The 13,539-nt window shown below is 46.0% G+C and overlaps 1 protein-coding gene across 1 annotated transcript; it reads right to left on the reverse strand.

The window, feature by feature from the left end:
- Nucleotides 1-573: 573 nt before the first annotated feature.
- On the reverse strand, nt 574-10,249 carry LOC135909728 (cytochrome P450 3A5-like). The gene is made up of 7 exons (XM_065441789.1): nt 10,152-10,249; nt 9,711-9,948; nt 9,156-9,286; nt 7,752-7,848; nt 6,810-6,873; nt 5,342-5,450; nt 574-651 (listed from the first exon to the last, which is right to left on the reverse strand). The coding sequence occupies exons 2-7, from the start codon at nt 9,943-9,945 to the stop codon at nt 574-576; spliced, it is 714 nt and encodes a 237-aa protein (XP_065297861.1). The 5' UTR covers nt 9,946-9,948; nt 10,152-10,249.
- Nucleotides 10,250-13,539: the final 3,290 nt, after the last annotated feature.

A 13,539-nucleotide genomic window follows, 5' to 3' on the forward strand; every position in this document is an offset into this window, starting at 1 on the left:
TCATCCAAGAGTGGCACGTACCTCGGGACACAAGTTTGCGTCAAAGAGCTAGTCACCCAAATAGGCGTAAAGCGGGTTGCGTGGAAAGCGACACATACCCGCTTTCACACACCCACTGGCCTAGAATGACATCAAAGTTAACAGAAATGTGTCACATGCCTAGTTTAGAATACTCAGTCACCCAAGTTGGGGTGAAAGATTACCAGTGGCACATAAGCACTGGCACATACCCTCTAACATAGACTGGCGGGTTAACTCATACGGGTTAAGTGATGTCATTTAAGTGCGCCACATTGCCAGCGACATATGCTTAGTTACTCAAGTTGGCCTCAGAGTATTTCATTGAAGAGCGGCACATGCGTACTGGTATGCACCCAGTGCTCCAAGCTGGCTACAAGGATGCTCATTGAACAGCGACATATACTCAGCGCCACATATCCAGCGAACCAAGTTGAGGGGAAACGCGGTTAGAACTCTACATGGATCACGAGACAGCCCCCGAAAAGTGAATCAAGTAACCTAAGCAAGCCAACCGCAATATTAAGTAAATTGTGTCATTATATAGGTCGTGAATCAGGGCGATAAGTGGTGAGAGGCGGCGTAGTCCACAGACGGTTTCGGAATAACTTTGACCACCTGGTCTTCTTTAGCCTGGTCAAAGTTCAAATATCAGAACGTCTTTTAATTTAACATTTCGCCACCATCTAAATGTGGGCGCTGTGGCCACAAACCGAACCCGCGACGTCATGCGCATATACAGAACGTCACAGCCATGGATCCACCATGGCGAGCGGAGCTTCTATGACACGCCACATCATCTGTCGCAACTATTGGCTATAACACAGAGTGGAAGATAATGTGTTGCAATATTTGGGTGGTTCGATTGCCAAGCGAAAGTGGATCTAAGGTCCGCACCATAGATCTTTGTTAGGTTTCATCGGACGTAGCCAACTGCACATTCATAATAACCGTGCAGGCAACAAACGTTTTATGCCACAGGGCAACCTTTTGAATAAAATACATGAAAATATTGCGAACTGAAAAGTGCGATAAACTTTGCTTTATCCGTTTCGACTCCTGAGAAAAAAATATTTAGTTATTGTAATCTTTAACGATCGCGATGCCTTCGAACAACCAAATATACACATGTGTTCGAATTTGACGGTCATATATTCTGCCCCTTACGCTCGACGAAAGCTTTGCATACAGTGGACTGTCTAGGCGCACCTCTAGGCGACCAACCATCTTGAAGATCAAGTACACTGTTGAAAATTTGTTCACAGCGCACGCGAAGACGATTCTCCTTCAGAATACGCTGCTGAGTGGTTCGCTCTGTGTGAATCAGGCAGGAAGGCGACTAAACTTATACCTTTGAGAATCCCACGAGGGAGTCGTTGAGCAGATTCGTTTTGTTTTTAAATCGGAGTTTTTTTGACCTACTTTTCCCGGTTTGGGGCGACTGCCTGTCTGCTTCTGGGTCGGTCGCTATCTCGGCGCATATGTTGGTTGATGTTACGTCTGAGCTATCTTAATGGAAACAGGTTTTTCGCGTAACCGTACATGGCCCGTTTGCGAAATCGGGCGAGATTATGTTTGAAGACTTGAGGGAAGCGAGCGCCGGAAAAGGAGGGCGCCTTGAGGTGAAGAAGAAAACCGCCGCGTTCCCGCACTTTCCGTTCGTGCTTCGACGCTGCGGTACTTGCTGTGCATGCATAGAGCAAGAAATTCAACAAGAGGGGACACTCTGTGAAAACTGGCAACAGGAAGATATGTCACGCTAGTATTAATGTCAACCGTTTGGTGCCGCCAGCATCGAAAAAAAAAGAGTGACAGGAGCTTAAAATTCTTTTATTTTTTTATTCTTTCCTGGCAAAACTAAAAATACCTGCGTATAAATTAAGCCGTACTTTGTGACTAACTTTTGCGTTACGTAGCGACAAGCCAATGGCGCGCCAGATGCGCGGGTCATGCGTCAGACACGCCGTGTGAGTGAAACTGGCTGCGCATGTGAGCGTTGGCCAGTTTCGCCGGCCTCCCTGCCGGTTTTTCTATTTATGCAAAGCATATTAACATAGGTTTCGGGCCTTCGCGCGACGCCCGGCGGTGGCCACCATTGACCTTCAAGTAGGTCACGTGACATGACGTCACGTGATGACGTCACACCGGCTACAGATGGGGCCTCATATCGCGCCGTCGGTCGCCTCCCGGCGGTGGCCACCATTGACCCTGAAGTGAGATCACATGATGTGACGTCACGTGATGACGTCACACCGGCTGCAGATGGGGCCTCATATCGCGCCGTCAGACGTCGCCCGGCGGAGGCCTCCACGCTTCGGTTCGCGCCGTCGCGCGCGACGCGGCGGCGGCGCCACCATCGCTGCATCACGTGATATGTGACGTCACGCCAGGGATGAAGCGGCGCGCGCCCGCCGTCGCGTCAGTCTCTGTGCCCGCAACCACGCCAGCGTCTTTGCGCCGGGCGTGTATGCGGTCAAGATGCCTCCAAACGCTAAGCATACGCTAAGGTTAAGCCTCCAATTTTTTTTTTGATGTAGCTGCGTTTCTCCTGCGCTTAAACACGATACAACTGCACTATTGGATTGCGGCAAGGTGGGAAACTTTCATTGAGGATACACGACATGTTTCAAGCAATTAGGCTTACGACACGGAATCTAGACTTGTGGCGCAGTTAGCGAAAAACCGCTCAGCCGTTCTGGCGCAGTTAATTTGAGTTAATGACTCGTACTGGGAGATGTTTGTGACGCTTTCTGTGAGTCCGCCACAACTCTCATTTCCGTAGTTTTTGGGCGCACTCACCGCGCCTGGCGTTGTGACGCAGTCAGCGAAAAGCAGCCCGTGGCCGTTTGACGCAATTTTTTCGCGTGTACTGAATCTTAGTGGGACAAGTTCGTAATGCTTTTTCCGACTCCGAGCATTATTGTTATTCGTAACCTTTTGGCATAACATTGGGGCACACTCGCCGCTCCTATAGTGACACAGCGAATAGCAGCTCAGCCGTGGTGACAAAGCTATAGATATATATAATTTGGTAGTGCGAGAAATTTGTGACGCTTTTTATGGCGCGCAACAACATAAACCTTCTTTCGGCACTTACGCTTGTCGAATAGGCGATGACTGATTGCCAAGAGTGATAATATGGGAAAGTCTTGCTTGCGCGGGCAGAACGTGCAAAACATAATGCCAACGAGCTCAAACTCCAGGAACTTGTAGGTCGAAAATTCTGCCTTCTGTATGACTGAAAACGGGCTTTGCACCAAAGAATTTCTCTGGAGTGCGAGTAGAAGGAATTCTGCAAGCGTCTGGAATGGTCTGGTTGAGAGGCTGTGTTGGGGCCACCTCTGTGTGTGCGTAGCGTACTATTACGTCGGTTGAAGCCAAGTTCTCTCGGAAACGCGAAGTCGCCCATGTATTTGTGCTCTTAAAGTGCAGGAAGTAGAGACCGGGAATGGGGAAATGCTTGGAAATCGGTTGTTTTCGTGATATGTACTGTATTCCTTGGGATGAGTCAGGTATTTTCTACGCCATTATTTAGTGCATTACCAAATGCACAGCAAGCTTTCGCCTTCACGTGTTACAGGCACGTAACATGCTGCCCAAGTTTTATATTATAAGCAAACAGTTCTGAGCATAGAAAAATATTCTAACTCTCATCTGGATTTGTGCATCGGCAGGCGTTTCAAAGTGCCCGGATCTGTGTATATGCAGATACCACGCACTGTGGCAATCGACGTAAGCGAAGCTTTCTCCGCTGTTTGCTTCGATTGACTACAATTAGGGATGACAGCGAATGCTTAATTTCTTCAGCGTTTATTCCAATACGGGAGGGGTGAGTTAATCTTAAAGGTTACTTTGCATGCACCACTGCTCTTTGTCTGTGCAGTACACAGAACACAGCGTTAGGTGTTTGCTTAAGGGGATGTTGTGCGCCACGTTTAATTACCCCCAAGAAGTTTATAATTGTGATTGCATCACGGCACATAGAATTGTGGCAGAAGCGGTAAACTATAATTGAATCACAGGGTTGTACGTACCGAACCCACAATCGGATTATCGGGCACGTCGTTGTGGCGGACAACAGATTAATTTGACCCTTAGGGGTTCTTTGACGAGCGCCTAAATTTTTCTCGTAGATTTCTTTCTCGTAGAAATGCGGCTGCCGTGGACTGCATTGAACTCGCGAACTCTGGCGCTATCATAACCGCAAAGCTACTACGGTGAGCACAGAAGTGTCGATTTGACGGGCGACCACTTCCGTAGTGTCGCTTAGGCGTTACGGTGCTTTAATGAGGCTTTGCGTTCGCACGCCGTGTGTTAGTTTTCTGCTCGACAAGCTTGCAGGGTGTTCATTTTCAGAAATAGCAGAAACATACCGTACTGTACCTTCAGCTTAAATTTATTCCGTTGTTGTGCAACCGCTGTCGTTTCTAGTAGTACTGTTTTGTCGCATTCTCACGTAGCCTTCTCTCATCCTCTCCCCTCATTGGCGAGAAGCGAGGTAGAGTGCCTTGGTTGTTATTCACTCATTTCGTAGCTGTATCTGTTGTACCCATTTTCTGCCTCCTTCTCACTACCTCCTCTCTACCATTCCATCTATATCCCCTCTGGACTGTTGCACGTTAGTTAAAGGCAAGCTCTGTAGTTCCTGCAATGCTTTTGAGAGTGTTCTCGGATAACTACATCGGTCAAGAGGGTATTGCGACGAGGCCGAGGAAGCACAAGATGGCGTTGTGTACAAGTGACGCGATGAATAGGTCGAAACGAGTTTCTCGCATAACCTTTCCTCTCGGCCACGGTCCTGCCATCTTTATGCATGGTCTGAACAACCTACCGTTGTTGCGTTCGAGGCATCGATTACAGCAGCAGCACTCGAAAAGTCAAAGCAAGATGTAAAGAAAGTTTCGCTTTAAAATTACGTGCATTTTGTCTCCATTCCCTAGCCGTAGCGCTACTGTCAATCAAACATGAAGTACCGTACTGCTTACAATTCAACTCTGATCCCAGCACTGTGATGCGGGAGCCGAGAAAACATATTTCCAATAATAGTCTCACAACAAATTAGTTTGTCGTTGTGACAACCAAAATCAAAGCTCTTCTAACCTCCGCCTGGTCAAGCCGGCATCTCTGACGGTGTGGCAAAACTAAAATTGTTTCCATGCTTACCTGCTTGCCATTCAGTTTGATTACAAAGCAGCGTACAGCCTTATATTTTTTTCTTTCTTCATGTGTACTGACTATAGCTATTCGGCTATCGTCCACGTTAGAGTACAAAGAATAGAATTCTCGTGCTCGGCTTCAAAGCAAACAATAAAGGTGCACCTACCTCCTTTTTGAATGCATCCAACACCTCTGTTCTCATTTTCTCCTGAATATCGGGGTAACGCCCCATGACGTAAAACCAATAGGTTAGTGCCAGTCTCGTCGGATCGTACCTGCATATTCGATGTACGCGAATGCGTTTTTTTTTACTTTTGAAGGTGTTTGCGAATACAAAAGACATAGATCGAATATCTTCACAGCAGTATAAACTCTAATAGTCGTGCACTAAATATTTTGTCTAGTATTGTTAGATTATATGATTCGAGAAATACATACCCCAATTTAGTGTGCCCAATGATATAATCCGTGTTGGACAGATTGAAATGTGTACGCTAGAATGGGATAACAGTCTATAAAAACCAAACGCAGAGCAATGCGCTCGAAGAGCCCAGTCACGTTCAGTCATTCAGTGTTCACTTTCTGAAGCTTGCGATCAAACTTCGCAGCCCCATACACTCTGTAATGAACATGCGAAATGTCGTTTATGTGTGTCATCTCGCTCTTCACACGGTGTGGGGTAGACAGTCTCTGGCACTCTGAATCTACCTGCGTTTCATAGCATGAAATAAAACCCGAAACACGAATTCCGCGCATTTATTTCCAGGAATATCTTAGGCCCAGTCAAAATTATTGCGAGTCTGACGGTCATTGCCATGACTTCAAATTATACAGGCTCGGCAATTTACAGTGCGCTTAGCCATGGACGAAATAAAAATGCTCGGTATGCTTTGTGCGTGCAGTGGACGCACCCGCGTTAGACTTCGCTCTCATGGCGTGCTTTTGTTATAACGAAAACGTGAAGCGCGACAAGCGCCTGCCCCGCAAGTTATTTGAGAGCACCCACAAGACAGCCTTCACCGTCTCCCCAACGAGTTTCCCACTTCTCCAAAAAAACAGAAACCATTGCAGCACAGCTGTTGTTACACGAATAAGTGCTTTGGTAAACGAACTAAATCTTTTTTAAATGGTGTTGCTTTTTCCCTAATTATAATATATATTCAATTTATTGAAGATGTTAACAACATGTACGAGAGAGCTTCTTGATTAGGCTCCATAGTCCACTGAAAGCCTCAAGCACACTTCATCGTACAAGGAGCAGCCAGTCGCAAGAAGGTCATTGTTACGTGCTTCTCTTCCATTCTGCACAAGCGCAATTGCGCCAACAAAACAAGAGGCAATTGTTTTACTGGCGCAGAAAACTGATCAGAAGATGTCTTCTTCGGAGGGCTCGTCAAAAATGCCTCCGCCTCCTGTGACTTTACGTCAAATGCACCAGAAATCATGTCTTATACAAAAATGACATGCAAAGTTCTTGTGGTTTCTTTTTCAATAATTTGATTACCAGTAATTTGTACAGTTAGTACGCAGAATTTAGGCCGATTATTTTATCATTCAGCGCCTAATATTGATTTCAGAGAATAATCTTCTTTAAATCAATCGTTTGCCTTAGTACGAAAAGAATACGTACTTACCCTCCAAGAAATACATTCATGCAGTCTGTCGCTATATGGGTCATTGTTTCCATAGGAAGCGAAACTGTGAAAGAACGGAAGTGCAGCATAATGTTAGGAAAATAATTCATAAACAAAAAAACTTAGCTGATCCGTTGTAAATTTAACTTTTTAGTCATCTCAGCCCGTCTAAGCCACCAGTAGTGACGGTCGTGAAAAGCAGTAGATGTTGAAGAACTGCGCATTGCAGTTGTGAAACACAATAAGTACGCAAGGAGCTGTTCGTGCATGTCTATTTTTTTTGTCTTGGTTTATATTCGTTGTAATGAATGCGAAAACATGTCATCTTAAACATATTAAAAGTCTAGCTGACAATCAAAATTGTAGTAAGGACCGTGAAAATACGTGAAGAAGAAGCAACATTGATACCAAGGATGGCCTAGTGGTCGTAACTGGGCCGAGGGTCAGCGGCGACGGTGACAGCACGAACAAAGAAAACGCGCGCTCATAATCTGTCCGACAAGCTAATCTCGTGCATGCATACAGTGTTGGCAGTTGGTCGGGAGTCTACCTGATCGCGTGGAGTAGTCTTTGCCTCCAGTGAGGAAATGACACGTTCCTTGTGTCTAGTGCGTTAACTTTTTGCCAACATTACTGCAGTGTTATTAAGCTAGCTTTGCCGTTCTAGATTTGCATTAAACATTTTATTTGACACTCTAGTAAGCCTTATCTATCACTTGTGCTTCAGTAGAAGCACTAGGATGATAACTTCCGCGAAATAAACTGTTCCTTCTTTTATTCTGTAGACATCGAATATTTTTGAGCATGGACATAAATGTAATACGTTCATTAGAAAACACTACTCGTGTGACCGCTGGAAGTGAAAGCATTGTTTAAGCATTGTTTGCCTCGGCTCACTCTGAAACAGACAAAAAAGAAAAAGAAATGTCATGAACAACCTACTAGGAGTTTTGATGGGTTCGTTCTTCTTCTTCAATTCCTCGGTTTCCCTTTCAAGTGCGTCGTCCAGAAGAATTTGCGCCATGTCAGGCAGAACCAGCTGAAATTAAAAGTTACTTGTGCCTATGTACACATATAAGTATGCCAGTGTAGATTCTATCAATTGAACAAGGCAATAGCCATTCTTGTTAGCAAATTTAAGTGTAACATATCAAGAATGTACGTGACGCATAGTGCTTTCGGCAATAAAAAGACCCTGAAGTTCCCTTCTAGTCAAATCAAGTTTTTCGTCTCGTTCACTGTTAAGCAGATAACCTCTTCAGTAGTCAACCTGTCACGGCAGCCGAAGTTCACCATGTAATCCAGCAAATTATTTTTACACTAATAAATTCCGTTTTGTGCTTTGTACAAGCCAACCCCTCCAATCCAATTCCAATTCATAGACTCCGAAATTCCTCACACCTCATTATTATGGTACACCGCGACACGGTCGGGGTGACTTTAGTCAAATTGGCAACGAACTGAAACGATATCCTCTATCATCGGCGGCACCATTGTCGCTTTGGTCTATTCATCATTGTCTGTACGAAGCCCTTCGACCTTGTTTTTTAGTGTCTGTTTTCTCTTCGGTAAGCTCTCCCGACCACAGCAAATATCTCTAAGACGGCTTTGGGATGAATCCACCTTGGCGCCACCAGTCATGTGGGCATGTGAATTGACGACCCTGGACTAAAGAACGTCGACTAGATGCCCTGTTCTTGTGGCAACGGCGCTCGCTTCACATTCCCATATCGTTATGGCTTTCCCATCTAACACTACCCATGAGGTTGAATATGATTCCAAGGCGGGATCAAAGTAGCAAAATAGTGAACCTAATATAACCATTGGGTGACAGACAATAGGTTTTCATTTGACTTTCTTGACTATATGCACGATGCAGAGCTGCGCGCTTCTATATAATCGTTCGTTTGATATTAAAGTCGTTGCGCGTTGCGGCAAGTTCTAGTAAATAAAAATATGCGATATTTTCCTTAAGGAAAGAGGAAATAAAGTTATCCTTATTCCAATACTGATTATGTGTTGTCTCGGAGCAGAGATTCCTATAGCATAGCGATCTTTCACTCCGTAAAGGTTTGGCACAGACAACTCCAATTTTTTTTTCATGATCTTAGAATTGTTCTGCAGGAAAGATCCATCGCGCCATCATATCGAAGGAAGACATCCATACTCATGAAGAAAATAGTAATGGCAGGTACTCTAATATTCCTTCAGTCATGCTTCCTATCTTTCGCTACTTAAGTTTCTGTTAGGAAATAAATACTTTACGAATGCGTTAAAAGCATTCGCGCCTTTATTAAATTGTAGATTTCGCAACCACAGCATCGTAGTTACAAAACACTTGCAAACCTGAGGGTTCTGGCGTCGGAATTCGATGACATCGACTGCCTTCTTTGTCATGGCAACCATAGGGTTCACGTAGAACACATCGATCACTTGTGAGAATGCCTTAAATAGCCATGGCCAGTGAAATAGATTTTCTGGAAATGAATAGTGCATGTAAATGAGTAATTAAAAATGTGCCGCACTTTATGGACCATCAAATAATCCAACTGGTTATTTGGTGGCCAGACTGAGCGCAACATCTGTACAAGAAACTGTCAAGGACTTAGTCTTCAAGTCATTGGACACAAATTGCAAGATGAAGCAGCATTTTACATGCAGCGATTGCTACAGCGAGCTGTATAAGCACAGAAAACTTTATTTTGTTTAGAGCATCGTTTACTACCTTCGAATTCTGTTATATGAGCGTCTGTTCTGGAAATGTGATGGCTGAAGTGGTGCTGCTGTAGTAGCTTATATTTTACGGCCACATTTATATGTGAAATTCACAAAGCCATTCACTCCGACGTACATCCTCGCCAGCGTTAAAGTAATTTGGGAATAAGATGTAGTGTCACTTACGGGCGAGCCTATAGAAAAATCCCGCCATGAAACTTGGAACGGTCACCAGTGCAATCTGAAATAGCGGGTACTGCGGGTTGCGTTGCACGTTGGTGTCGATTCCGAACGCTGTCTTGGAGACCACGTCGAAAGTCAGCCGCTCGCACAGCGTGTTGATGTCGACTTCCTTGCCCTGGTCTGCGCACTCATCGAGAATCTCGATAAAACGGTTCTGGGCGTCCATCAATGAGGGCATCACCTGGCAAAACGGTGACCACCGATTATGACTGTATCACTTTCAAAGGCTCGTGGGATGGCGGACACTGCGGAGCCATGCACAGATAATTTCGTACGCCATTGCCTTGTCGTGAAAGCAAGCGGTAATGCTTTTAGACTCGTCAACAAATAAAACTGTCTATAAACGTTCGATGAAATATTCATTAATGAAATATATCCGCTTACAGGAATGTCTTGTCAGTGGCCCAACGAATCAGAATACGAGCGCATCCTTAGAAAGCATAGGAATCATCAGGACCAAAACATCGACCGTTATTCGCCGCAACTGGTAATTAGTAAGGCTGCACTACGTACAGTCAACAGCAAAAGTTTGCGGGATGCGCGAGCGCGTGGCAAAGCAACCCTCCTCACCTTCTAGCGGTGACCCCTGGTGTCGAGACCGACGCCTACACGCATGCGCGTCCCTCCCAGACTGCAAACGCGCATATTTCCGCGCTTCCTTCTTGCGCGCCGGCGATATACGAATGTAGCCGCGAGGTAGCCCTCTTGCGATATGCGCTATGGCGGCTTCGACGGGCGAAACTGTGTTAAAAGGACACTAAAGGTTACCAGAAAGTCAAGTTAAAGTGATAAGGCAATGCTCTAGGACGTCTAAGGCGTCAATATTATCGCGAACAGAGCTCTGATAACCGAGAAATTGAGGTAAATGCATGACACGATTTGAGACCCCCCAGCGACATTCCGGTACTAGCCCGATGACGAAAGCACTCCTCATAATTTATGTCGCTAGTACTCAAAAACTCGTAATAAAAAGATCATTTCATTAGATTACAAGACGGAAGAAAATGCTACTTGCCTACTTCTATTCAATTCTAAGAAAAAATAACATTTTCACGTTACCCTTGAGTAGTACGGCTGATCGAAAGCTTTCGTTTTCGCTAGACTCTGCGAGCGCTTTGGAGTTTCAGTTGTTTCTTTATCGCGTCGTGCTGCGGTGGTACTGCTGGCTCGCGAAACTTGCATTTGGAACAAGCAGCGAGAATGCCACGTCTATGTGATGTCGTGGGATGCGCGAACGGTCCGCGGAACTTGGCCAAGGGCAGTTGCAGCAGCGAATCCAACGTTACTTATCACTGTGTGCCGACGAGTGAACCTCTCCGTTCGGAATGGTTAAGTGCCGTACCTCTGCCACAGCGCGCTGGCAAAGAGCCGAAAAATCACAAAGTGTGCTCGCTGTACTTTCGTCCAGAGGATTACGAGTTCAACGCCGACTTAGTGAAGTCGCGTGGAGTGCCTTTCAAAGCAGGACGCCGGCGTAGTAGTACGAAACGATGCCGGCAGCGCGAGCCCTCAGCAGCAAGTCACGTTCATCAGTGCTGAAATCGCGAGCCAACGACCCCAGCATCGCGAGCCAATGTGTCGTTGTCAGGGTCGACCATTGCAACGAGCGTCGAAGTTGGCGTCATAAAATAAAGAACAAGCTTATCGTCGCGCGCTTTCCCTTCCGCTAGCCACCATAGTTCCGCTTTCCCGCTGCTGTCGGCTCTGTCTTGGCTCTGTTTCTGGCGGCGCGTTTTCGTTTTGCGCAGAAAAGCGGTAGCGCCGTCTGCGGGCGCCGTTTTACTCACCGACGGCGCAACGTCACTATGAGACCACGACGTCAATACTCCTCGATCGGGGGGCGGGTGATTTGAACTGCGCTAGAGCTACGCGGACGCTTCAGAACGCATTTTCTCTTAAAATAAGTCTCTTCTTCGCATGAAACAAGCGCTTCGAGGTTTCTGGTATGGAATTTCAACAGTCCACGTTGACTTAATATTAACCTTTAGTGTCCCTTTAAACGTATTTAGAAGCGTGAGCTTGCCGACGCCACTGCGGCCGCTTTTTGTCGAGTCACGAGCGCTGACGCATATATAGGGCCGGCCGGGTGGCGAACGCAAGTCATTTTTTTTTCTGAGCTGCACCTTCCCGTGGCCAATCTTCGTTGTTTGTTTCTTTTTACGAACGGTGCGTTCTACCGCAGAAGAGCGTGGCAGAAGACGCGCTCTATAGAAGGAGACCAGTAAGACGAAAATGGGACAATTGATTTTCGTTGTATAAACGAAGCTCTGCCCGTCGAAGCCGCCACGGCGCATATCGCAAGAGGGCTACCTCGCGGCTACATTCAGATATCACCGGCGCGCAAAGAGGAAGCGCGGAAATATGCACGCTTGCAGTTTCGCAGGGACGCGCCTGCGTGCAGGCGTCGGTCTTCGACACCAGGGGTTCACCGCTAGAAGGGGAGGAGGGTCGCTTTGCCACGCGCTCGCGCATCCCGCAAACTTTTGCTGTTGACTGTACGTACGCATAAGAGAGTCGCTAAGCTAATCAAGTCAGTGTGGTCGAGGCAAACCCGGGACCATTTGTTATTCATTTTAGTTTTAAACTGCATAAGTCTGCATTGTATAAATTTTATTCTCTTGGTTATGTAACAATGTAAATTCATTCCTGCTTGGGCCAAGCAATGGCCTGCAGTATTCTTAAATAAATAAATAAAATAAAATGAATAAATAACTTTGGCCAATTTCCATCTTCTGTTACCCTTTTGGCACTTTCTTTTTATTGAAATGAATATTAGGAGAGGTCGGTGCGTTTCTGGTGGCATCGGTTACTCCTTGTCACTTAGCAAAGGAAACAAATATGCGCGAAAAGGGAGAATATTGTCACAAAATATGGACTCAGTAGAACACCAGATGAATAAAAATGATAGTCTGACAGTACATGAATTGCAAAGCCTTGAGCATGAGTACATGCTTCAAAGTGTTGTTTTCACTGGCTTTACTTAACGAAAAATAACAAAAACATAGACGTTTCGCCACCTATGCGGGTGGCGTCGTCAGTACACAATGGCAACAAATGAGAAATACATCCTATTTATCTATGAAACTGCCGTAAACATCCGGCAGGGGGCCACGGTTAGAGTTACATGAAGATTGATTACGACGGATGAACCATGATTCTACGAACTTTCTTGGGCCCCATCGGTGTTCCCGTGCTAGTGTGGTTACATTGTTAAAATCAAACATGTGTCCCTTTGATAAACAATGATCTACCAATTCTGTCTTGGCACGTGTAGCATGGGTGGCTTTCGTAGCATCTCTTAGATGTTCCTTGATACGGGTGCGACGTCACCGCCCTGTCTCGCCAATGTAGCTGGCATCACAGTCCGAACAGTTGACCTTGTAGACGACACCACTTTGTTCGTCCGGAGGTGTGCGGTCCTTTGGCTTCGGGAACACGTTTCCCAAAGTGTACGAGGGTTTAAACACAGTTCGAACACCTAAAGGCCGTAAAGCCCTGCGCACTGCTTCTGATACACCGCGGCCATACGGAATGCACACAAAGGAAGCTGGCCTTTCGGCCTTGCTCTCACGAGGTTTTTGCATGCGGAGCTGCGTATCACTGACAAAGTGTTCAGGGTAACTCCGTTTATGCAAAAGAGTGGCCACATTCGTTAATTCTTGCTCCCTCAAAGTTTGCGTTGAGAGAGCGCATCGCAACGAGACAGGAGAGTGCGTACCACGGCATGTTTGTGTTCTATAGGGTGGTGAGAGTCAAAACTCAGCACACTCCC

This window comes from Dermacentor albipictus, chromosome 8, assembly GCF_038994185.2.
Source record: "Dermacentor albipictus isolate Rhodes 1998 colony chromosome 8, USDA_Dalb.pri_finalv2, whole genome shotgun sequence".
NCBI classification, from domain to species: domain Eukaryota; kingdom Metazoa; phylum Arthropoda; class Arachnida; order Ixodida; family Ixodidae; genus Dermacentor; species Dermacentor albipictus.

Coding starts and splice junctions, on each gene's coding strand:
- LOC135909728 (XM_065441789.1), bottom strand. CDS start 9,945: ATGCCCTCATTGATGGACGCCCAGAACCGTTTTATCGAGATTCTCGAT. Junction 6,874..7,751: donor CGAACCCATCAAAACTCCTA/GTAGGTTGTTCA, acceptor GTTCTTTCACAG/TTTCGCTTCCTATGGAAACA. Junction 652..5,341: donor TGGATGCATTCAAAAAGGAG/GTAGGTGCACCT, acceptor AACTTTGACCAG/GCTAAAGAAGACCAGGTGGT.